Source organism: Lagenorhynchus albirostris, chromosome 3, assembly GCF_949774975.1.
Source record: "Lagenorhynchus albirostris chromosome 3, mLagAlb1.1, whole genome shotgun sequence".
In the NCBI taxonomy this organism is placed as follows: Eukaryota; Metazoa; Chordata; class Mammalia; order Artiodactyla; family Delphinidae; genus Lagenorhynchus; species Lagenorhynchus albirostris.
In genome coordinates this window covers 162,489,993-162,514,421 of record NC_083097.1, presented here as the reverse complement: position 1 = coordinate 162,514,421, position 24,429 = coordinate 162,489,993, and the positions used below count along the sequence as shown (strand labels likewise).

The 24,429-nt window shown below is 56.0% G+C and overlaps 2 protein-coding genes across 7 annotated transcripts in view; one reads left to right on the top strand and one right to left on the bottom strand.

The window, feature by feature from the left end:
• RFX1 (regulatory factor X1) overlaps positions 1-10,633 on the top strand; it is a 31,871-nt gene extending 21,238 nt beyond the window's left edge. For 3 of the 6 annotated variants that reach the window (XM_060145008.1, XM_060145007.1, XM_060145011.1), the window contains 13 exons: positions 1,777-2,143; positions 3,965-4,146; positions 5,154-5,273; positions 5,364-5,479; positions 5,705-5,823; positions 5,906-6,015; positions 6,467-6,618; positions 6,693-6,790; positions 7,898-8,047; positions 8,142-8,350; positions 8,784-8,937; positions 9,021-9,066; positions 9,216-10,633. In XM_060145008.1, the coding sequence (XP_060000991.1) occupies positions 1,777-2,143; positions 3,965-4,146; positions 5,154-5,273; positions 5,364-5,479; positions 5,705-5,823; positions 5,906-6,015; positions 6,467-6,618; positions 6,693-6,790; positions 7,898-8,047; positions 8,142-8,350; positions 8,784-8,937; positions 9,021-9,066; positions 9,216-9,385 (1,993 nt within the window). In that variant the 3' untranslated portion in view covers positions 9,386-10,633. Of the gene's footprint in view, positions 1-1,776; positions 2,144-3,964; positions 4,147-5,153; positions 5,274-5,340; positions 5,480-5,704; positions 5,824-5,905; positions 6,016-6,466; positions 6,619-6,692; positions 6,791-7,804; positions 8,048-8,141; positions 8,351-8,783; positions 8,938-9,020; positions 9,067-9,215 lie in introns of all 6 variants that reach the window. The other 3 variants (XM_060145010.1, XM_060145009.1, XM_060145012.1) reach the window with 3 other exon arrangements.
• A 107-nt stretch (positions 10,634-10,740) lies between these two features.
• Positions 10,741-18,619, bottom strand: DCAF15 (DDB1 and CUL4 associated factor 15). The gene is made up of 13 exons (XM_060145006.1): positions 18,488-18,619; positions 16,804-16,901; positions 16,579-16,714; positions 15,837-15,943; positions 15,618-15,757; positions 15,362-15,532; positions 12,793-13,227; positions 12,596-12,687; positions 12,365-12,493; positions 12,187-12,272; positions 11,849-11,953; positions 11,656-11,771; positions 10,741-11,268 (listed from the first exon to the last, which is right to left on the bottom strand). The coding sequence occupies exons 1-13, from the start codon at positions 18,617-18,619 to the stop codon at positions 11,213-11,215; spliced, it is 1,803 nt and encodes a 600-aa protein (XP_060000989.1). The 3' UTR covers positions 10,741-11,212.
• Positions 18,620-24,429: the final 5,810 nt, after the last annotated feature.

Here is a 24,429-nt window from a genome sequence, read left to right as displayed (position 1 = left end):
TGGCAGGCGGATTCTTAACTACTGCGCCACCAGGGAAGTCCTGGTCTGTCTTTTGCTTCCGGTTCAGTTCTTCCTTCTGTGTTTATGTGTTTGATCACACGGAGTCCATTGTTGCCATCAGATTCTTCTGCTATGTGAAGTTTTTGAGGACACTGTATCTTATCTCTCCCTCATAGTGGGTCATTACCATGTTCCCAGCCCTTTGCTGGTCCAGATCCCCACGCTGACCAAAGCCACAGCCCTTGGGCCTCTGTCCCTGGCCCTGTCCAGCTTGTGTCCAGAGATACACACATTCATTTATTCAGTCATTCAGCAAACAGTTACCAAAGCAATGTTTTCTGGGAGCACGTGTCGCGTGTAGGGTGCTGGGCTGGTTTTGGCTCCTGCCGAGGTGGGCATGGGCACTTACCAGTCCCTGCTCAGGTCACGCACTCTGGGTGTCAGTCGTGCAGTAGATGTGAACTGATGCAAACCAGGGCACAGTGATCAAGAGCTGCATCCTGGTGTCTGATGGGCAGTGCTGCGCACCTCAAGTGATCACATCCCCCAGCCCAGTCCCTCTCCTTGCTGCCCGCAGAGGCCCCCAAGACTCCCTCCGCTGCATCCTTCAGCACCTTCTGAGCCAGGCCGCTCCTGACGGGCCTCCCTCCCTTTCTGGATTCTAAAAATTTCACTTATGTTTTTAAATCACTAATACATTGAGAGGGCTCAAAATTCAAAACTGTGTCCAGCCACGTTCGGTGAAGCGCCTGCCCCCAGTCCGCGGGCCCTCCACCCTCACAGACGGCAGATATAGATACGAAATGCCATGTAATCTCCCCCTTCTTCCCACTCTCTGCACCCTTCTCTGCCTCTTTTGTTCACCTAACCGAATGTTCTGGAGCTTGTTCTTTGGCAGGACCCCAAGACCTTCTTCCTCCTTCCTCACCCCTGTGTAAGATTCCATCACCTTTTAACTTGACATCCCACTAAAGATGGACCACCCACCCCCCCCCGCCAGTCATTTTTACTCTCTTGCTATGATTTGCAGCCTTGAGCTCATGTGACCTGATGCAGATCCTGGGATAGCTGGAGAACTCTCCGGGGTGGGGTGGGTTTCTGGGTCAAAGGGAAACACATCTGTACCCCGATAGTCATTGTTGACCAGCCCCTCAGGGTGACGGCTGCTGGATTTAGAAGTAGAGCCCCCGCTTCTCCAGCACCGTCTTCCTGCCTCATGTGCCTTGGTGTGTACCACCTTCTGAAGTGCCCTCAATTTACCTTTGTACTTGGCCTCTCCTCTGGCTCCCTCGCTAAGGCATTAACTCCCCTGTGGGGGACCTTGTCTCTCTCATCCACTCTTGGGCCCAGCGTACCTAGAACAGTGCCCAGCATACAGCAGGCACTCAATAGTTCTTTTTTTTTTTTTTTATCGGCTGCAGTGCGTGGTTTGTGGGATTTTAGTTCCCTGACCAGGGATTGAGCCCGGGCCCCTGGCAGTGAGAGCGTGAGTCCTAACCGCTGGACCACCAGGGAATTCCCTCAGTAGTTCTTTTTATGATTTACTGAAGTGTGTAGCCTATTGCAAGTTACTTAGCTCTTCCAGTTCCACTTCCTCCCATCTGAAGTAGGGACTCCCAAGTCAGGGGGCCACTTTGAGGATTAAGTGAAAATTTGCCCATCATGCACCTGGGGTGATGCACGGGGCTGTTGCTTCCTGCTCTCCTCCCCCCTCAGTCATGCCCCTGTGCCACCCAGCTCTTGTCCCCTGACTCCCTCCCTCTACTTCTTTTGCAGCCGCTCCAGCACCTACCCCTACCCCGAGACGCCGCTGTACACGCAGACGGCAGGCACCAGCTACTATGAGGCCGCGGGCACGGCTGCCCAGGTCAGCACACCTGCCACCTCCCAGGCGGTGGCCAGCAGTGGCTCTGTGCCCATGTACGTGTCCGGCAGCCAGGTCGTCGCCAGCTCCACCAGCAGTGGGAGTGGGGCCAGCAACAGCAGCAGCGGCGGCAGTGGCGGCGGGGGAGGCGGTGGCGGGGGCGGGGGCAGTGGCAGCAGCAGTGGCAGCGCAGCAGGCACCTACGTGATCCAAGGCGGCTACATGCTGGGCGGTGCCAGCCAGTCCTACTCCCACACCACCCGTGCCTCACCAGCCACTGTAAGTGCCAACCCAGGCCGCAGGGGAGGCGGGGGTGGGAGGGGGACCCTGGGTGGGAGTGGTGGGTGGTGGATGGTGGTTGCTGGCCACCGTCAGCAGAAGCCTGGTTAGCCTGATGTCAGGATGCTCAGGTGAAGATGGCCTTGGATTGAATCCTCGCTGTGTGGCCTCAGACAAGTTACTCAGCCTCTCTGGGCCTCAGCTAATATGCATGACGCTCTTGGAGCTATTGTCCAAGAAGTGCCATCTACTCTGATAGTAACTGGTGATGGCGGGTAGATAGCAAGGGGAGGGAGATGCAGGCACCACCATGCAGGAAGCTGCCCCGAGCAAGGTTCTGTGTCCATCCCGAAGGCAGCGAGATAACTTTCCTCTGCCTAGAGTGGCTCTGTGGAGCAGCCCTAGATCCTAATCCTGACTGGGCCCCTCACCAGCTCTGTGACTGTAGGTGGGTTGTCCTGGGGCGGTCCCCGTCCTCTTGGAGCTTGACGTCTGGTGCGATGGCTTCCCCTCGTTTTTTTTTTTATTCATTCATTTATTTTTGGCTGTGTTGGGTCTTCATTGCTGTGCGTGGGCTTTCTCTAGGTGCAGTGAGCGGGGGCTACTCTTCGTTGCGGTGCGTGGGCTTCTCATTGCGGTGGCTTCTCTCATTGCGGAGCACGGGCTCTAGGCGTGCGGGCTTCAGTAGTTGTGGCTCACGGGCTCTAGAGCGCAGGCTCAGTAGTTGTGGCGCATGGGCTTAGCTGCTCCATGGCATGTGGGATCTTCCCGGACCAGGGATAGAACCCGTGTCGCCTCCACTGGCAGGCAGATTCTTAACCACTGCACCACCAGGGAAGTCCCTTCCCCTCATTTTTAACTATCGCCCTCTCCCATGGCGACCCATTGTGGACCCCATAACCAAGACAGAAGGTTTCTCAGAAGACAGGACCTCCCTTATGCACCCATGCAGCCTGGCTTCTAAGTCTAATCTTTTAATGCTGGTCATAACCCACATAACTGATTTCATGACTCCCTAATGGGTCCTGAAAACATGCTTCGCTAGACCAGTGCCGTCCGATAGAACATCCTCCAGTGATAAATATTTTCTCTCTGTGCTGCCTAGTGCAGGGGCCTCTGGCCATATGAGGATATTGAGCATTTGAAATGTGAGTTTCAAGGTCCCAGGAACTGAGTTGTTTTTTTAAAAAACTATTTTGAAAGAATTATAGTCACAGAAGCTGCACAATAGTACAGAGATCCCTGTGGACCCTTCACCCAGGTTACCCCACTAATTGCATTTTACGTAACTGTAGTACAGTATCTAGCTAGGAAACTGACATTGGTACAACGTGAGGGTGTCTACTTCTGTGTCTTTTTATCGCATGGGTAGGTTTGGGAAACCACTATCACAGTCAAAATGCAGAACTGTTCCGTCACCACACACCCCTCCTGCTAACCCTTTGTAGTCACCCTTGCCTTCCTCCCTCCCAGCATCCCTAACCCCCGGCACTCATGAATCTGTTCCCCATTTCTCTAACGCTGTCATTTCGAGGATGTTCTATGAATGGACTCATACTTTACGTGACCTTTTGACATTGGCTTTTTCCATTCGGTGTAAATTAATTTAACAGCTCTGTGTGGCTGGTGGTGACGGATTTGGACAGTGCAGTTCTAGAGAGTTCCACTGGATTTAGTTCCCATGGGTGATTGTGATATGACACCCTCTCCAGTGCGGTTGTCAAGATCACAATCAGAAATAAATATAGAGAGCACTTAGCAACGAGCACTTGAGAAATGGAAGCAATTCTTAGCATTCTTCCATCCCTCCTCGGGCCCCAGGTCCAGTGGCTCCTGGACAACTATGAGACAGCCGAGGGTGTGAGCCTGCCTCGGAGCACCCTCTACTGCCACTACCTGTTGCACTGCCAGGAGCAGAAGCTGGAGCCCGTCAACGCCGCCTCCTTCGGCAAGCTCATCCGCTCTGTCTTCATGGGCCTGCGCACCCGACGTCTCGGCACCAGGTGGGGCCACCTGCCCCTGACAGTCCCTAGCAGCCACAAGGCCCAACCTCACCCTAAGTTATCGAGGTCCTCAGCTCCCCTTGTCCCCTCGCTCACTCCACTCCAGCCCCACTGACCTCTTCACAGCTCCTCTGACACTTGCATGCTCCTACCTCAGGGCCTTTGCACTGCCTGTGCCTTCTGCCTCACGTACCGTTTCCCCACCTCCTGACTCAAACGTCCCCTGACCCCCTTAACTAAAACTCCAGCCTTCCCTCATCTCCTTGGCATCCACCCCCCTTACTTTATTCTCCTTAGCACTGAGCACCATCCAGCATGCCTCTTACGTTACTTCTCCTTTCTGATCTGTCTTCCAGTGCTGAAATGCACGTCCCTTGAGAGTGCAGGGGCTACACACAGTCAGTGCTTAATCAGGGCCTATGAGTCAGTGAATTCACGTAGGAAGGAGCAAGGAGCCCTCCCATGAACCCGCTCTTCCCTGCCTCTCCTTTGCAATCCCCCACACCTCTCCAGGCTGAGCCCCGCTCTTCTCTTGGTTCCAGCTCCCAGCTTAGGCCTTAGACATCACCTCATTCATACATTCATGCGTGTGTACGTGCGGAACCTTGGGCAAAGTACTCAGTTTCCTCAGCTGTCAATCTAGGATGCTAGGAGTACCCTTCATAGGGTAGGGATGAGGAGCACGTGGATTCGAATATGCTAAGTGCTCAGAACAGTGCCTGGCAGATTGTTATGACTAGCAGGCAGCAAATACCTGCTAAGTGCCTGCCCCTGACTCTGGCCCTGTCTTCACAGAGCTCAGTCTGCAGTTGGGGGCCTCTCCTTGGCACCCATAGTACCTGTGGCTTCCCCAGCCTAGCACCCCCAGCTCTGTGGAAATATGGGTCTCGCCCCCTGGGCTCTGTTCGGCCCCCTAGCAGAGAGGAGAGGCAGGTGTGATGTGAAGCTCCCAGTGGACGATCGGTGACCACCCCCAGCCCAGCCCTCATCCTCTGCCTCCCTCCCAGGGGCAACTCCAAGTACCACTACTATGGCCTGCGCATCAAGGCCAGCTCACCCCTGCTGCGGCTGATGGAGGACCAGCAGCACATGGCCATGCGGGGCCAACCCTTCTCGCAAAAACAGAGGTAGGAGGGCAGGGCTGGCCCGGTGCTGGCGGGCAGGGAAAGGCATGGTAGCCCATCTCCACTCCAGTCCCTTGCCTATCCCTTCTCCAGGCTCAAACCCATCCAGAAGATGGAGGGCATGACCAACGGTGTGGCCGTGGGGCCACAGCAGGCCACTGGGCTGTCCGACATCAGCGCCCAGGTCCAGCAGTACCAGCAGTTTCTGGGTGAGGGCTCCCTGGACTCTGGGGTGGGCCCAGGGCAGGGTCTGTGGCCCCCGGAGAGTGTGCAGAGGGTTCACTTGTCCTCCCGGAACCTCTTCGCCCCCAGTGCACACGGGGGAACTTCTGCTTGGTAGCAAAGTGGTGCCAACTTAGCAGGGTCCCAGGATGGGGCTCAAGGGGGCAGGCAGCTGGGGGATGAAGGGCTCACGGTGCCTCCTCTGCCCCCAGATGCCTCGAGGAGCCTTCCTGCCTTCTCAGAGCTCGACCTCCAGGGCAAAGTGCTGCCCGAAGGCATCGGGCCTGGGGACATCAAGGCCTTCCAGGCCCTGTACCGGGAACACTGTGAGGTAGGGCATCTGGGCAGTGGGCAGGGGCGAGGGAGGGCCACGCTGCCGCTCAGCCCCCTTGAGCATCCAGCCTCCCCAACAGGCCATCGTCGATGTCATGGTGAACCTGCAGTTCACCCTGGTGGAGACGCTGTGGAAAACCTTCTGGAGGTACAACCTGAGCCAGCCCAGCGAGGCACCGCCGCTGGCTGTGTGAGTGCCTTTGGGGGGGGGGGGAGGAAGGGAGGAGGCTGGGTACCATGTGAGTCAGCCCCCAAGGCTGGGGCGGCCAGACCTCAGACTTCATGCAGGAGTGGGGGCTCCTCGCTACCCCTGCAGTTTGTGGGGTGCACATGGCCTTCTGAGCCCGCCTCCAGAGTGTGCATTGGTACCGGTCTGATGCTCGGTGTTTGGGATGGCGTGCCCCACCAAGCCATTTCCTCCCTGCGGTGGGTAGATGCCTGTGCCCCAGTGTGCAGGGTGTTAAGATCCCTGTCTGACCCTGGGGGCAGTGGGGTCTGTGTCAGCCTGACCCCGGGAGTCTTCCAGAGACAGAGAGTACCTGCCTGACCCCAGGGTGGGGTGAGGGTGCTGTGCCCTTCTGACCCTGGGTACAGGACCATGGAATGTCCTTGTGACCCCCGGGTGGGGTGGGTGCCCACAGGCACGATGAGGCCGAGAAGCGGCTGCCCAAGGCCAGCCTGGTGCTCCTCTCCAAGTTCGAGCCCGTGCTCCAGTGGACCAAGCACTGTGACAACGTGCTGTACCAGGGCCTGGTGGAGATCCTCATCCCCGATGTGCTGCGGCCCATCCCCAGTAAGTGCACGGCCCCCCGGTCCCTGCACCCCACCCCACCCCTAAGTCCTGACCAGCCCCCCTACCGCCCACAGGTGCCTTGACCCAAGCGATCCGGAACTTTGCCAAGAGCCTGGAGAGCTGGCTCACCCACGCCATGGTGAACATACCTGAGGAGATGCTGCGGGTGAAGGTGAGGGCGTGACGGGGGCTGAGGGGCCAGCTTGGCCCACAGCCCGGGGCCTCCCTCCCGGCTGTGGGGGGGCTGGGGGCCTCGGTCTCCTCTGCCTGACAGAGGCGGTAAGATTTGTCCCCGTGTCTGTCCCATCAGAGTGAGCTTTGGGCGTTGTCTTTACAAACCAGCTTCCTCAGGAGCCCACTTCTGAAACACAACCTGTTTGTGGTGTTTTGTATGCAACACGGCATCTTAAAAAAATTAAAACCAAATGCACACTTGAAGTAGTTCTCTTCAGAGAGCTTCAACAGAAAGTGCTTTAGGTGTTCAGAAAGAGATAAAATCTTAAAAAAACCCAAAAAACCAAAACCAAAAACATCTATAAGGAAACAGAATAGCCCTCTTTGTCAATGCTGCACATTCACTAACTACCAAGATGTGAGGAATTAGATGGGGTGTGCTTGCTCTTAAGCAAAAAGAAAAAAAAAGAAAAGAGAGAGAAAAAAAAAAAGTTTGTTTTCAAAGTCCCGAAAATGCCAACAAGACAGCTAAACAGAAAGGGATGTCTGAAGAATGACCCCTGGGTACGCTGGACACAGGGCTGGGGTTGGGGGCCTGTGGAGAGAGTAGAAGCTGGATCCCGGGGAGCCCTTCAGAACGGGTAAGACTTATGTATTCATTCATTTATTCCACACGCATTTATTGAGCACCTGCTGTGTGCTCGGCATGGCTCTGAGTGCAGGGAGCACAGCAATGACCAAGATGCACAAAACTCTGGCCCTCCCGGAGCTGACATTCAAGGGAATAATAATACAAACAAAATGAAACCAAAGGTTATGGAAGTAGTGCCCTTTCTGGGCAATGCCCTCCGAGATTTACTTGTGTCCTTTGATGAAAAATAATAATGCTGTTCAGATACAATACATTGATTTTTTTTGGAGGCATTCTTTGGGTGGGTGGTCTCCCAAAGTTTGAAAACCCCGACCCTTTGATCTCCCAACGAAAGCAACAAGGTACATTCCTCCCTTTTAGGAGAAAGAAACAGGCTCAGAGAGGTCGCATTGGGTGGGGCAGGGGGCTGTGCGGGGTGGGTTCCGCGGAAGCCACAAGCCCTGGGCCCCACAGGTGGCAGCGGCCGGCGCCTTCGCGCAGACCCTGCGGCGCTACACGTCGCTCAACCACCTGGCGCAGGCGGCGCGTGCTGTGCTGCAGAACACCGCGCAGATCAACCAGATGCTGAGCGATCTCAATCGCGTGGACTTCGCCAACGTGCAGGTGAGCGTGGACGGGGCAGGCGAGCGCGGGGCGGCCCGGCGGTTCGGGCCCGGGGCGGCGGTTGAGCCCCGGGCACCCGCCCGCTGTGTCCCAGGAGCAGGCCTCGTGGGTATGCCGCTGCGAGGACCGCGTGGTGCAGCGGCTGGAGCAGGACTTCAAAGTGACTCTGCAGCAGCAGAACTCACTGGAGCAGTGGGCGGCCTGGCTGGACGGCGTCGTGAGCCAAGTGCTTAAGCCCTACCAGGGCAGCGCCGGCTTTCCCAAGGCTGCTAAGCTCTTCCTTCTCAAGTGGTCCTTCTACAGGTGCGCGCTGGCTGGGCGGGATGCGGGCGGGGAAGGGGCTGGGTGGGAGGACGATCCTCCCACCAGGGCCGGACCCAGAGAAGGCTCCTTTGCTTTGGGATCAGGCGAAAATGGGACCAGTGAAGGCTCCGCCTCTTCGAGGAGGGTGGGGCTGGATGAGCGCCCCAGCCCCACCCTCTCTGGCTGGACCAGAGAAAGCCCCACCCCCTGGGGGGACTCGGGTGCCTTTTAGAAAGGCGAGGGTCCTGCTGGTGGTGGGCGGGGCTCGGGCCCTCCTCCGTCTCTGAGGGACGCCTTCCCTCTCTGACCGGGAAGCCTGTGCGGGGCCGGGCGGTGGTAGCTGGGCTTGCTCGGGCCTGGGGTCCTTACGGCAGGGAAGAGGGGCGCGGGGCGGGTCCCGGCCTGAGGATTTCCTCTCTGTCGCCTCCCACAGCTCCATGGTGATCCGGGACCTGACTCTGCGCAGCGCCGCCAGCTTCGGCTCCTTCCATCTCATACGGCTGCTCTACGATGAGTACATGTACTACCTTATCGAGCATCGCGTGGCCCAGGCCAAGGGCGAGACCCCCATTGCCGTCATGGGCGAGGTGCGCACGACGGGTCCGCTGAGGGCACGGGAGGGGTGCCCCTAGGCAGGACCCTCATTCCTTCTCCTCTCCCCTCCTTCCAGTTCGCCAACCTGGCCACCACGCTGAACCCCCTGGACCCGGACAAAGGTAGGTAAAGCGTGCCCCTACCGAGGGCCAGAGTCCAGGGGGTGGCGTACAGCGAGGCTGGGGTGGAGGAGGCGGCGGTTGGGGAGCCATGTGGCGGCCTGGTGGCGCCGCCGCCCCGCGCTGAGCCAGGCCTGGTCCGTGTACCCCAGACGAGGAGGAGGAAGAGGAGGAGGAAAGCGAGGACGAGCTGCCGCAGGACATCTCGCTCGCGGCCGGTGGCGAGTCACCCGCGCTGGGCCCCGAGGCTCTGGAGCCACCGGCCAAGCTGGCGCGGACAGACGCACGCGGCCTCTTCGTGCAGGCGCTGCCCTCCAGCTAAGCCTGTGGCCTCCCCCGCCGCACCCCGCCGCCCCGCCCGCCCTACCCTGCTGCCCCTCCTCGCCAGGGTCCCTCACAGCTTCTGTGGCTTCGCTGTCACCGCTCCAGCCTCGGCCGGGGCCGGGAGGGGGCCTCCGAGACAGGGAAGGTAAGGGGGTCCCTGCCCCGGATGGAGCGGCCACAATCACAGGGCCGGGCGGAGCCGCAGCTGCAAACTCTGACACAAAAGACGTGCCTTAAGGAACCCGCCGACGTGCCCAGGTGCCCCCTGGGGCAGCCAGCTTGGCCCTTGGCCCCAAAGGCCGCAGCATCTCCCTCCCCCACCCCCCCCCAGGGGGCAGGCAGGCAGGCCCCCTCCCTTGCAGAACTGTTAACTTATTCAGCTCGCTGGCTTTGCACAGCCTGTCCTAGGCCCAGCCCTGAGCCCCGGGTGGGCGCAGGTGGGCATCACCTGGGGACCCGCCACTGTCAGCAGCAGCCCCGGGATCCCTCCCCCAGCAGCCCCACCGCTTCCCACTCCTTGGTATAAGTGCAATTAAAGCTGTGGGTGTCGCATCTTCTCCAGAGCTGGGCCCTCCCTTGCCCCGCAGCCCTAGAGGGGGGCACTGCCCGGCCTGGATAGGGGGAGGGCAGAAGGGGCACCACCTCCAGCTTCCAAAGAGCAGCAGGCTGGACAGGGCGCCAAGCCCAGAGGGACCTGCTGCAGGCAGCGGGCCCGGAAGTGCCCACGCCTGCCCCAGCCAGGGCTGGGTGCTCCACTCGCTCAGATCCTGGACCCCGAGTCCTGGGCCCTCCTCGCCGCTGGTCTGTAATGGAATCTCTACGCTCTTACTCTCCCTGGAGACCGTGCTTCTCCTCCATGCGTGCGATCCCCGCCCTCCACATGACTATTGTGCGATTTGTGAGCGCCGCCTGAGCGGAGTCGGTAACTTGTTGGGTTTTTTTCCAACCATCATGGCCTTATCTGTTCCGGTTTTCTCAGTGTTTTCAACCTGTGAGATAGATGTTTATGGCAAAAAGCGAAAAAAAGAAAAAAGAAAAAACAAACCTGATCTATTGTATAAAAATCACTATTTTGTGTGCTCCGTGTGCTCCAGCTTTTGGGGTGGCTTGCCGACTCCCCCTCCTTACCCCTCGGGGCCTCCCTTCTCCTGGTGGTGGAAGTGTCCACGCGTGTGGTAGTCTAGTGTGCCGAGCTGTTTTCTACCTTTTTGTAGTCTTTCTTAAAACACAATAAATTCCGCTGTGATATTTGCCTACTGCTGACTTGCCGGCCTTGGTGGGAACCTTGGGGCTGGGGGCTCCAGCTGGGCCCCGAGCACCTGAGTGGCAGGCAGGAAAGGGAACTCAGTGAGGTTCAGAAATAAAACATTTATTATGTGAAGAGGAACAACAGGGCCGGGAAGGGGAGGTGTGATGGCCACGAGGTTCACCACCTCAGGGCGGGGGAGAGGCTGGGGGTGGGCAGGGCAGGGGTATGGGATCCATCTGGCCTCCCTGGGGTGTGGGTAGGGGGGCAACGTCCACACCTGTAGCCGAGAAAAGGGGCAAACTCGTGAGGAACGAGGCCCACGCCCAGCTTAGGGTGAAGGCGGGCGCTCAAGGCTGGTGGGGCAGGGGGCTCCCTCCCTCTGCCCCTTTCCAACTTAAATAGGCATAAATAAGAAGCGTCCAGACTCTCAGGCCACCAGGGGCTGCCCCGCCCAGCCCCCTTCCCGCAGCCTAACACTAGTGCCGGTCATCGGTCGGTCGGCAGAGGCTGCCGGGAAGGCGGCCAGCTCCCAGGCCGCGGAGGTAGTTGGAGTCAGTGTCCAGGGCGGCCGGGCCCTCACAGCACAATCCACGTGTATCGCTCACTGTCTGCCAGAACCTTCAGTGAGCACCCTGCAGGGAAGGGTGGGGACAAAGCCTTGGAACCTTGGCCTGCCCAGGCTGTAGGAGAGGCCTCTTTCCCTGACTTGATATGGGCCCAAAAGGTTCTGGGAAGCAGGCACCCTGCAAAGTTATGTCTGCCTCCTGCCTGCAGCCTTTCAATAAAATGTCTGTTGAATGACTGAATGACTGGCCGGGGGCCCCCAGGTGCCACACCTGAGCTGGCCCCCTGGCCTTGGCCTGGGCTGCCCTCCCCTCACCCAATGCCACGGTGTCCACTAGCTCAGCCAATGTGCTCCTCCATTCAGCAACACTTAGGGATTAGTGCGTGCTCTGGGCCTGGCCTGGCCCCAGGATAAGGACCTCAGTCCTGGACTGTCGTCAGGTCACGGGGCCCACCTTTGTGCAGCGCCTCGTTGGTCATCCTGTTGACATAACGGCCGCTGCTCTCGGGCACCAGCCACTTCATGACCATGTCCACGCAGCTCTTGCGGTATGAGCTCCAGACGCTGCCGCTGAGGGAGAGGGGGTGAGCAGTTCTCCTCACCCTGGCCCAACCCACCCCCAGCCCTGGCCCCCGGCCCTGCCTCACCTGGTCTGCCCTTTGACCTCAGTGAGGTCGCCCACGCTGACTGTCACAAAGATGCCCGTGTTGAGGTCCCACGCCACCTTGAGGCTGGTGTGATAGGTCTTTGGTCTACAGCGGGGAGGGATGGTGAGCAGAGGAGAAAGGGAGTGGGACCACAGGGTCCCTGAGCTTGAACCCAGGCTACCCAGAGGGGCCTTTATCTTTGAAGCAGTAATGGAGCAGCCAGTCCAAGTTTTGGTGGGCAGGGGGAGTCTTCTCACATCCCCCCTTCCCCCCACTGAGAGGTCTTGAGTGCAGGACCCCGCTGGGCAAGGGTGAGGGTGGGGTCCCTGCCCACTCACCGGAGCTGGCCCTCCTCGGTGGGGGACGGGAACGCCAGGAGCAGCAGGCCAATGTTAATGAGGACCTGGTTGGTTTCTGGGCAGACCTGGGGGGCGGGGTGTGGATGGTGACACACACTGAGAGTGCTGCCCAGAGCTGGGAGGCCCTGGGCCTGCCCTGCCCGACACCTGGGCCCACCTCCAGGATGACAATATCGTAGTCGCTGAAGGAACAGAACTGGTGACCCCAAGTGGCATCATGGCGGATGACCTCGTTGATGACATACTCGAAGTCCAGTGTGAGCTGCTCCACTGTCAGGTACTGACCCTGTGGACAGTGGGCAGAGGGGGAGGGGGAGGATTGCGCCAACTGCCATCCCAGCAGGTCCCCCGGGAGCTGCCCCTGGGCCTGCCCGCTGCCAGCACCAACCTGGACGGCAGCCTGCTCCCGCATGGGCCGTAGGTTGCGGCCGCGGAGATCAGTCACCACGAAGGGCAGGGAGATCTTGTCATCCTCCAACTCTGAGGGGGCAGGACGTGGGGGTAGGGATGGCGGTAGGAGGCCTAGAGGCCCCTCCAGGCCAGCCTCCCACGCCTGGGACCCCACCAGGTGGGCTCCCCGCTCACCATCCTCTGGCTCCGTCCCCTCACCGGACCCCAACACATAATACAGCTTGGTGTAGTTGACGTATCCAGGCTCGGAGGCGGGCACCTCTGCTGCAAGGGGGCTGTCCCGGGGCACCGCCTCCCCACCTGGGGCCGGGGGCTCAGAGGGCAGGCGGCAGCGGCTGCTAGAGGGCCCCGGGCAGGGGGGTGGCCGGACTTCCTCCGAGGCCCCACCCTTGGCCTCTTTGGCCCTGCGGAAGATGTCAGCCACAAACTCCTTGGCTTTGGCGATGGCAGGCGAGTGCTCGGGGGCCCCAGAGGGCCGGGCTGGGGCCGCTTCGGGGCAGAGGGTGGGGAGGACAGGGGGCATCTCTGGGCTCTGGGGCCCAGGGGGGCTGGGAGGGGCCGGGGGGTAGGTGGTGTGGTCGTACAGGATTTGGCAGAAGCTGCTATCACCTGGAACATAAAAATAAAGTGATGGATGTGGGAAAGGGGTCAATAGATGAGTTCAAGTCCAGAATGCTCTTCCGATCTCCCTCATTATGCTGGGGGGTTCTTAGAAATCCACCATGAGGAGACCCCTCTAGAAGATGTACGTATTCTGAGATCAGTCTGAAACACCCAAAAGGGAAAAAGGACTTTTACACACACACACACACACAATCATGTTCATTCAAACCTTCCTCCTGAGCATCTGCTGTATGCCACACACTGAGGACTGAGGAGTAAACAAGACAGACAAAAATCCCTGCGCTTGGTAAGCTGACATGTCATCATACCAGATAAAAGCCACTTAAGTTTGACAGTTTACTACACAGCCCTCTGTCCTTCCCAACGCGAGCCAGACCAGCACAGGCACAGACTGCCCGAATCCCAGGCCTCTATGACCCCATCTGACTGGGAGGCAGATCCCCCTCTGGGGAACGTCAGTGTGGAGAACCCAGCGCATTCACGAGCAGCAGCATGGCCAGGCCCTGGGCTCTGCCTGCCCTGCTTCATTTGGGCCCCCCTCAAGCAACCCTTGGAGAGGGGAACTGTCCTCCCAGTTCAGACTCGGGACTGAGGCTCAGAGAAACTTGTCCAAGGTCGCACTGAGAGATAATACAAGTCTGCCAACGAACTCCTGTCTGCCAGAGTGGCGGCGCTTCTTCCGGAGGGGAGGGGGAGTGAGTGGAAAATGTTCAAGTCAAAACTCCCCCTCTGTGTGAATACCCTCCTAGGGTGAGATGAGTGTTAACCACTGATGACAATGCCCCTCACCTGGGCTGTGTGCACACGGGCTGAACCCTGTCCCATGTGGTCCTTCCTAACGGGGCAGGGGGTGGCGGCCCCATCCAGGCCTGGCTTGTTGGGGGCTCACGGCTTGGCGAGAAGCAGGGCCTCGCCCATGCCGGCACAGGTGGCCAGGGCAGGGGTGGGAGCCCCCTGGACAGGCCTGAGGACAAGCACCCTGCCCCTTGCTGCTCCTCTTTTCATGTCCATTACCCTCCCACACCCCTAGGGACAACCATTTTAAGTGTAGTTAGTGGGCATCTTTTCTTTTTCTTTTTTTTTTTGGCTGCACCGCGCAGCTTGCAGGATCTCAGTTCCCCGACCAGGGACTGAACCCAGGCCCTAAGTGAAAGCACGGAGTCCTAACCACTGGACTACCAGGGAATTCGCAGTGGGCATCTTTATTTGACTGCATTCTGGCAAAATTGGAACACGTCTTAAATTTAAATATAAGTGGTATCAGTATCAGGTGACAGATCTTCTTGTGTTTCTTCTGCACTTGAACATGTCTTTAAGGTACACTCTCCACAGATGTGCACGCTGGGGCTCTCCCTGCTGACCCAAGGGAAGCGCCCACCCTGTGCTACCTCCCCAAACCCCAGCGATGGACACCAGGCAGCCCCTGGCTCCTGCCACCAAACCTTCAGACAGGTCTGGGTGCAGCGCTGCTGGGCCACAGGCACGTCTGTTGCCATAAGGCCCTGGGAGAGCGGGAGAGCCCCCAGGGCCCCACGCTGCCACCAGCCAGTGGCATTATCCAGCTTTTTAACATCTGCCACTCTGCTGGGGGACATCACCTGATTTTCACTGGCATTTCTGCGATCATCAAAGATGTAAGAAGGCCATCTGTCCACTAACCACTCTCTGAAATTTTTAATCAACACTTCTCTTTTTGCGGAGAAGAACACACTGTACTGTCCAGCACGGTAGCCACTGACCGCACGTGACTACTTGAACTTAACATGACTAAAACTAAATTGAACAACTCAGTTCCTTGGTCACATGAGCCACGGTCAAGTGGCTACTGGTGGCAGCTAGAGCAGATACAGCAGATCTGGAACATCCCAGCCCTGTGGAAAGTTCTAGTGGACAGCGCTGGGGTGGGGAGTGGCTGGGTTTGGATGCCACATTCCCACTTCCTGGCTGTGTGACCTTGGATGAGGGACTTCACCTCCCCAGGGCCCTGGTCTCCTCATCTGTAATGCGGGGTAGTGACAGCACCGAGCTCACAGGGCCGCCTGGCCAAGTCATTAGGTCACAGGGCCCCGAGGCTGACAGCGCACGCGCAAAGGGCCTGTCCTCAGACCTGGGGGCCTACCTGCCGAGTGGACCGAGACGGCGCAGGCTACCAGGGAGTAGCTGGTGTTGAGCAGCACCACCTGGTCCTTCTTGAGCTGGAAGGCGGGCTGGAAAGTGGGGAAGGGGTAGACCACCTGGTACTTGGTGTGCAGCATGAAGCCATGCCGCAGGCACTGCGCGCTCGGGTCACCTGCAGCGACACAGGCCACGCAGGCTCAGCTGTGGCCCCAGGGCGGGGAAGCAGGCAGCCTGCGCCCCAGGCCCCGGCCCCTCACCTGGGTGGGCGCGGCTGGCGTCCCGGCAGGCAGCACAGCGTCCTGGCGGCGGCACGGCCACGGTGCTGATGTAGATGTCCCGGTGGTTCTCGTCGCTCATCATCATCATGTTCATGAGCATGCCGTTGGCTGAGCGAGTGCTGGGGGCCAGCACAGCCTCAGAGCCTGGCCCAGGCGCCCGCCCCACCCACCCCTGACCACCCTATCCCTAAGTCTCACTTGAAGCCGAAGACAATGACCTTCGAGGCGTCACTGGGCCACTCGCACACGGTCAGGTACAGGTCACTGTAGATCTCCTCATCCTGGAAGAGCCGTACCTGCCGGACCTGAGAGGCATGTTTGGGTCGGGGGTCCGAGCGGGCCCAAGGCCCACCCGAGGCCGCACCAGCCAGCAGTACCGGGCCAGGGAGCCCCAAACAGCCCCCACCAGCACCCCTCTGCCTTCCTGAGGACAGGCTGAGGAGACTCACAAGCATTCCCCTACAAGTGGGGGACACAGGGAGGCCGGGCCCAGGAAAGGACACGGCCAAGGAGAGCCCTGCCCCAGCAGAGGGGGCTCAGCCAGACACATCGGTTCCAAGCCCAACCCACCCTGAAACCTGTTCTCCTCTCTGAGCTCGTGTGTAAACTGGGGTTAACGGCACTCACCTCCTGGGCTGGGGCATTTGAGGAGTCGAGGTCAGGGCCTAAATTGGGTGTGGCAGCCTGCTGGGTCCTAACAAAGCTAATGGGTCCCTCCTGGCTTGAGCCCTCAAACCATATGAAATGGCTGCCGTTTACCCATTTTCAACTCTAAAAATGGCGATTTCCTACACTTCGACCTAACACTTGGAGTCTCAGCAATGGCCCCATGAGTACGCTGTTCTCATTTGCGGACATGAAACCCGAGGCTCAGAGGGGTGCCGTGACCGGTGGGAGCCGTGCTGTTGGAAGGGATGCCCAGAGTCAGGCCTGGCCCTACCAGCCTGAGCTTGCTGTGGACGTTGAACTCCCACCAGTACAGGTGGTAGATGTAGAAAGAGAAGTCGTCATCCCCGCTGCTGCTGGTGTAGGAGAGAACATAACGGCCGCACTTGGAAAAGCCCAGGAAGATGTGTCTGTGTGGATGGGGAGAGGGGCAGAGTAACCAGATCAGGGCCAGCCTGACGCCCCACCCAGCCACCCCCCTGCCTGGCCCCAGCCTCACCCTGCATAGAGAAAGTCTTCGTCCACAATGTTCTTGAGAGAGACGCAGACCCTGGGTGGCAGCTTCCGGAAGAGGCGAGGAGAGAGCTGCCCACTGATCTGAGGAAGGGGCAGCCAGGGCTCTTGAGGCGCCACGTGGCGGAAACAGCCTGCAGCCCCCCAGTCCCCTCACCCAAGGCCGAGCAGCACCTTCGGGGTCCAGCCCAGCCATGCAGGCCTACTCCCTGACAACCATAGCGGTCCAGGGAGGTCCAAGCTCTGGAAGGTGCAAACGGCGTGAGCCTGACTCTCCACCAGGGACCCGAGCCATCCTCCCACCTCCATAGCCTCAGGGTTCCTCTTGCCTAAGCCCCCAACCTTTGAGGACTAGGACTGGCATCACCGCCCCCAGTCACCCCTGGCCCACACTGGGCCACGGAGCTGCCTTCCTGAAGGCTGCCTCACTGCACAGTGAGCTGTGGGCCTCGAGAACCGCTAAGGAGCCTGGAATGGGGGCTTGACCAACTACACTCACCTGTTCCCGACCCACTAGCCCATACACGGGGCGCACAGGCCCCTCGGGGGCCAGCTGAGGCAGACAGAAGGGTAAACCTGACCAGTGACCTTCCAACTCCTGCCCAATTCCCCCTTCCAACAGACTCCCTCATCCCAAAAACTTCACCAAGGACGGATTTGGGGGGCCAGGCAGGCACAAGTTGGGCACTGGGGGATCAGAGCACCTTGGACCCTGCTATCCAGTCTAACGGGGGAGATACAACCTAGCCCTCAAGGAGATCCCAGGGTGGAACAGCCCTGTCAGCGAGGCCCAGGCTGCTGGGGAGACACAATCCCTGTCCAGGGAGCTTCCAAGCTAAGGGCGGAGCCACAGCCCAACCCAGGAGCAGTCAAGCTGAGGGTGGAGACTGTCCCTGCCCAAGGAACTCCAGTCAAAAGGAGAAGCCACAGCCCTGCGCTCACAGAGTTCCCAGCCTAATGGACAAGGCACACTACTCCCAATCCATGGAGACACAGACCTGCCCCAGTTGCTGCTGACCTGACAGCAGACTGTTCGCCCTCCCGGAGCTCCCAAACTGATGGGGGAAAGATCCCAGCACACTGAGAGTTTACAGTATCATAGGGAGACAGAGCCCTGCTCAGGTAGCTGAAGATCAGGCCTTCTCCAGGGAGCTCCCTCCCATTCAATGCGGGAGGCAGACGCAGCTACAGGAACTCCCAGCTCCCCTGTGGTCAGAGCTGGACAGAGAGAGGAACCCCAGGCGGAGGAATCCCAAAGCCGGTAGCAAGGGCTCTGCCAAGGGGGCGGTAAGGCTCCATAACGGAAGGGCCGTGGGAGCAGGGTTTTGAAAAATGAGTCTGACCCTGGATCGCCCCCTTCCTCCTTACTCCCCCAGCGGCCTCTAAGGCCCCCTCCATCCAAGCCCCCTTCACGGGGCCCCGCCCCCAGCCCCTCCATCCAAGCCCCATCCCCGGGACCCCGCCCCCAACCCCCTTCATCCAAGCTCCCGCAGCAGCCCCTCCCAATCCAAGCCGTCTCCCCGGGGCCCCGCCCAACCCCTTTCCTCCGAGCCCCCCTCCCCCGGGGCTCCGCCCCCAACCCCTCACCCCGCGAACGCCCTCCCTCCCTCCGCCTCCCTCGTCCCTCCTCCCCACCCTTCGACGCGCTCCTCCCAGACTCCAGGCCTCACCTTGACCCGCTCCAGCTGCTTGAGGACGTGCTCCCGCCGCCGCCCCGTTGCCCGCTTCCCCCCGGCGCCCCCGGGGCCGCCGCCGCCGCTCCCGGCCCCGCTGTTCCGCTCCGATTTCGAGCTGGGCGCCATTTTCACCCCCTCCCTCCACTTCCGGAGCAACCGGCCTCTTAGCCCCACCCCCTCCGCCTCTTCATTGGCCCTTTCTCGGCACTGCCGCCCGCGGGTTGGGTGAAAGCCCTCACTCAGGGCCTTTGCCCGCTACGCCTGTCCATCACAGCCATCTCGGCCCTTGATTGGTAGAGACGGTACAGTCCCCGCGGCCTGTCGCCGTATTCCCGCCTTCCCGCAAGGACGCCCCCGTCAGAGGCCCCATTTGCGCCCCTCGCCGAGATGACTTTGACTCAATAGGCAGAGGCGCCCATCAGTCCCCACGGCGTCACGCCCCCTTGTGGCTGGTGGGTTTCCATGGAGACCCAGGTGGTCCAGGCCTGTGGGCGGGGCGATGGGAGCCTGTGGTCCAGAAGGACCAGAATTCCCAGCCCAGGGATCTCCGCGCCCTGTCCGGGTGCGCGGAGGCCTGGCGAGCATCCCGGGGCCACCGGGCCGGGCCGAAGGAAGGGATTTGCAAAATAAAAGGAAGAAATTCGATTAAAACATCTTTCAGATGGTCTGGGGGGCGACCTGACTGGATGATGATGATGGTAATAATGACAACATTAATCACTTGTATATCACTTTACACTTACCAGAAACAGTTCTGAGCTTACGGTTCTATGTAGTAGGTCGCTGTTATGCCCCTTTTATAGATGATAGTAATAACAATTGTTTAATGTCTGTTATGAGTATCATCTTCCTGTGCTTTTAGCTCATTTAACTTTCAAAACCGTTTTGGAGATGGGTCCTTTTATTATCTTCATTTTACACATGATGAAACTGAGCCTTACAGTGTAGCGTTCCTGAATGGTACATATATACCCCAGATGCAAACTGCTACTATAATTAGAGAAGAATCAAATGGATCTGGCTCTCATATTCTTCCAAGCCTCTCACATTCATTTATTCAACAAATACTTATTGAGCACCTACTATGTTCTAAGCACTGGGGATACAGCAGTAAAAAAGGCAGATAATAAACAAGGAAATTAATTTATGTTATCTAATTCCAGCTAGGATTAGAGAGGAAGGAAGAAGGCTGCTTAAACAGGGCAGTTAGTGAGGGGCCCTGTGAAGGTGAGGAGGAGGAATATTCCAGCAAAAACAAAGGTTCAGGGTGGCAAGATTGAGAGACCATAAAAAGACCAGCTGGGCCAGAGCAGGAATGAGCAAGGAAGAAAGTAAGAAAGGAAAACAGACAAGGAGGAAGCAGGTAGGGAGTGTATGAGGCTTGTAGGTAAGAAAGGCACCTGGATTTCACTCTTAAGGAAGAGGGAAGGCATAAAAGGAAGTCTCTGGAAGGTTTTTAATAGAAGATGATGGAATCTGAGATGAACTTTAAAAGATCATTGTGATCCAAAGAATTAAATACCCATGAGTCCATACTGGTATAAATAAATGATTGAATAAATAATTGGGGGGGGAAGGCACCAATCTTCCTTATAGAAGATGAGGGAATAATAATAAAAGTAGGGGACATCCCTGGTGGTCCAGTGGTTAAGAATCTGCCTTCCAATGCAGTGGACACAGGTTCGACCCCTCTTGGGGGAACTAAGATCCCACATGCCATGGGCCAACTAAGACTGCCTGCTCTAGAGCCCATGCGCCACAACTAGAGATCCCTGGCACTCTGCAACTACTGAGCCCTCGCGCTCTGCAACTATTGAACCTGCATGCTCTAGAGCCTGTGCACCACAACTAGAGAGAAGCCTGCGCACCACAACGAAGAGCCTGCGTTCCACAATGAAAGATCCTACGTGCTGCAACGAAGACCCCGCAACTAAGACCTGATGCAGAGAAATAAATAAACAAACAAATAAATAAAAATAATAAAGGTAGAAGGAATGAGGGAGGGAAATAGAAAATCATCATCACACAATTACCACAGCAATCATTGCAGCAAGCAAGATCTACCAACGGATGCTAAAATTCATGGATGAAACTTGAAGGAGAAATAGGACTTTTGCCTACCCTAAAGGTATCTCTCCTAAAATATTTATTCAGTACTGGCAGTTTTTAAATATATGTCCACAAATTATTTGATGTGCCTCCCTCCAGGAGGTGGAGCTTGATTCCCCTCGTTGGGTGTAGGCTGGATTTAGTGACTCACTTATGAGGAAGAAAGAATGGAAAGGGGACAAGTACACTGGCACTGAAGAAACCTGGCAGATACCACCTCAATCAAGTGATCAAGTTTACCATCAATAGTGATAAGTCATGTGCGTGTCACGGGCTCTTGATGTGATGTGATGACACTCGTACCTCTCTGGCATCGTCTCCAAAACCCATAACCTCCATCTAATGAGGAAACATCAAGTGATTGTCCCAAATGGAGGGACAGGACATTCTACAAAAGTCCTGACCAGTATACTTCAAAAGTGTTAAGGTCATGAGAAAGCATGACCAAGAAACGGGCACAGTTTAGAGGAGTCTAAGAAGACATGATAACCAAATGAAATTTGATGTCCTAGATGGGATCCTGAATGAAAAAAGGACATCAGGGCTTCCCTGGTGGTGCAGTGGTTGAGAGTCCGCCTGCCGACGCAGGGGACACGGGTTCGTGCCCCGGTCCAGGAGGATCCCACATGCCGTGGAGCGGCTGGGCCCGTGAGCCATGGCCGCTAAGCCTGCGTGTCTGGAGCCTGTGCTCCGCAACAGGAGAGGCCACAACAGTGAGTGGCCCGCGTACCGCAGGAAAAAAAAAAAAAAAGGACATCAGAGTGTCCTTTTTTGGGGAAATTCATATTAAGCCTGCAGTTTAGTGAATAGTATTATACCAACAATGGTTAATCTCTTAGTTGTGACAAATGTGCCATGGCTAGGCAAGATGTTAACATTTGGGGCACTTGGGTGAAGGGTAGACAAGAATTCTTTGTACAAATTATCTGCAATTATCTTAGTCTGTTCGAGCTGCTATAACAAAAATACTATAGACTGGGTAGATTTACAACAAACATTTATTTCTCACAGTTCTGGAGGCTGAGAAGTCCAAGATCAAGGCACTGGCAAATCTGGTATCTGGTGAGAGTCCACTTCCTGGATTGTAGACAGTGCCTCCTTGCTGTACCCTCATATGGCAGAGAGAGAGACATAGAGAGAGAGAGAGAGAGAGAGAGAGAGAGAGGAAGACAGAGAGCTCGAAAGCTCCCTTATAAGGGCACTGATTCCATTCATAAAGGCTCCACCTGCCTAACCTAATTATCTCGCAAAGGCCCCAACTCCTAATACCATCAAACTGTGGGGGGGTTAGGGCTTCAACATTTGAATTTCAGGGGGACACAAGCACAGTCCATAGCACAGACCTGTAAATCAAAAAATTCTTCAAAATAAAATGTTTTTAAAGAGTTTAAAAGTTTTTAAGGGGGGAAAGGTCATTATGGCTGTGATGGTGTCTTGAATTCAGATGGTAGTAGCAGAAAGAGAAAAGTGGTCATATGCAGAGATGAGGGGCAATGCTCATGGATTGGATATTGGGGTGGAGGCGAGAAGGGAGTTAAGTCAGTGACTTCCTTAAGCAAGATGAAGGAAACCAGACAGGGAGTCCCCCTCATCCCCTTTCCAGAGTCCCACCTGCCCCAATGGAAGAGACCTTGTATCTGTTATCCATTGTTGTATAATAAACGACACCAAAAACAGTGGTATAAAATTACAATAATCATTTAGTATTATTATCTCTCAGTCCTAAGTGTTGGTTGGGCTCAGCTGCGCAGTTCTCACTTGAGGTCGCTCATGCAGTCAGATGGTACCTGGGGCCGGAGTCACCTTGAAGGCTTTCTCATGCCTCATGCTGTCTGTCAGCAAATGCTGTCTGTCAGCCAGAACAGAGCAGAGTGATCTGTCCAAGTGTCTTGGGCTTCCTCACAGCATGGTGGAGGGGTCCCAAGGGCAAGTCCTATGAGAGAGAACTAGAAGCAATCTGTATCACCTTTCATGATCTAGGCTCAGAAGTGGCATTGTATAACATCTACCAAACTCTATTGATTGCATTAGTCACAAAGGTTCACCCAGATTCAAGGGGATGGGACATAGAATCCACCTCTTAACGGGGGAATGGAAGGACATATTGTAAGAAAATCATGCGGTCCCAAAATTTAAATAACTATGCAGTAAAGGTTTTTTTTGTGTGTGTGTTTTTTTTGCGGTACACGGGCCTCTCACTGTTGTGGCCTCTCCCGTTGCAGAGCACAGGCTCCGGATGCGCAGGCTCAGCGGCCATGGCTCACGGGCCCAGCCGCTCCGCGGCATGTGGGATCTTCCCGGACCGGGACACGAACCCGCGTCCCCTGCATCGGCAGACGGACTCTCAACCACTGCGCCACCAGGGAAGCCCTAAAGTATTAATATATTTTTTAAAAGCACATGGCATTTGAGTTATTGTTACGGCCACCTTTGGAAATTACAATCTGCCATAGTCATCTTATCAAATGTTGATAAATGTGAATTATCAGATATTGAATATACAAAATAATAATTTTAAATACATGTATATGCCTTGTATAAGAATAAAAATTTTACCAATATCCTTGAAGATTCCATTATCTTTATTCCTCCTCAAGGTAACAATATTCTGGAATTTTGTTCTATCACTCTCATATGTTTATATCCCTAAATAATATATTATTTGTTTTGCCTGTTTTGTACTTTTATATAAATGGATTCATAATGGTGGGGGTCTCCTATGACTTGCTCTTTTCACTCGACAATATGCTCTTATGATTCATCCATATTGTGAGTAGTTGGGGATGCATTTATTTTCACTACCATATAGTGAATGCCCCATGATTGATTTAGTCATAGTCCTGCTGGTGGAAAGTGCAGCTATTTCCAGTTTGAGGGCTATCATGATCAGTGCTTCTATGAGCCTTTTTGTACACAGGGTTCCCAGGGAACCTGTGCAAGACTTTATCTGAGGCGCATACATTGGAGTGGAGTTGCTGGTATGTGTCAAATTGTTTCTCCAAAGTGGTTGTGCCAATCTACACCTGTAGCAACAATGTATGAACATTCCAGTTGCTCTACATCTGCAGCAACACTTGACATAGTCAGACTTCTTCAGACGTGTCCTTTACCAGGTCAGAAACACAGCACTGATGTGTCATTCATCCCTGCTGGGAGTATCCCAATCAAGAAAGGTATCCGTATTCTAGTTATAAAAAGGTGTGACCAAAAAAAAAAAAAAGGTGTGACCTCCCTTAGGAAGCCTCCTCCCCCAAGCTTGGTGCCCTCTCTGTGTTTCCTTCTCCCATCATGGCATTGTTACTGCTTCCATGGACTTGTGGTTGACACACATTTAAGATATGTAGATTCTACTGTATGTGTAGAACCCACAGGAAAACATGGCAGCTTCTGAGGAGGGGTCCACCTGCTGGGGTGGTGGCAAGCATGCGATCAGAAGAAGGATACAAGATGCCCTCATGAAGCCACTATTAATTACTGTGGCCAAACCTGTATGCAAACTAATACAATATGTACAAAACATTTCTTTTTAATAAATATACGCAATTTGTATACATATTGTATATAGTATATACACATTTCATATACATTTTGTATTCCAGTGTACTTAAGTTTTTTATATATACATATATAACTACATTCGTTTCATTGTATTTAAGTTGTTTTTTTTTTAACTTTTTGGCCACACCACGCAGTATGTGGGATCTTAGTTCCCCAACCAGGGATCAAACCCATACCCCCTGCACTGGAAGTGCAGAGTCTTAACCACCGGACTGTCAGGGAGGTCTGTACTTAAATTGTATGTGTATGTGTATACATATATATTACAC

Bases quoted from the DNA above. Each gene is read 5' to 3' on its own strand.
- DCAF15 (XM_060145006.1), bottom strand. From the start codon at position 18,619: ATGGCGCCCAGCTCGAAATCGGAGCGGAACAGCGGGGCCGGGAGCGGC. The intron at 15,944-16,578 runs GTAGGGCCAGGC...CATGCCTCTCAG, and splicing joins TCCACAGCAAGCTCAGGCTG to GTCCGGCAGGTACGGCTCTT. The intron at 11,772-11,848 runs GTGAGGCAGGGC...CCTCTCCCTCAG, and splicing joins GAGGTCAAAGGGCAGACCAG to CGGCAGCGTCTGGAGCTCAT.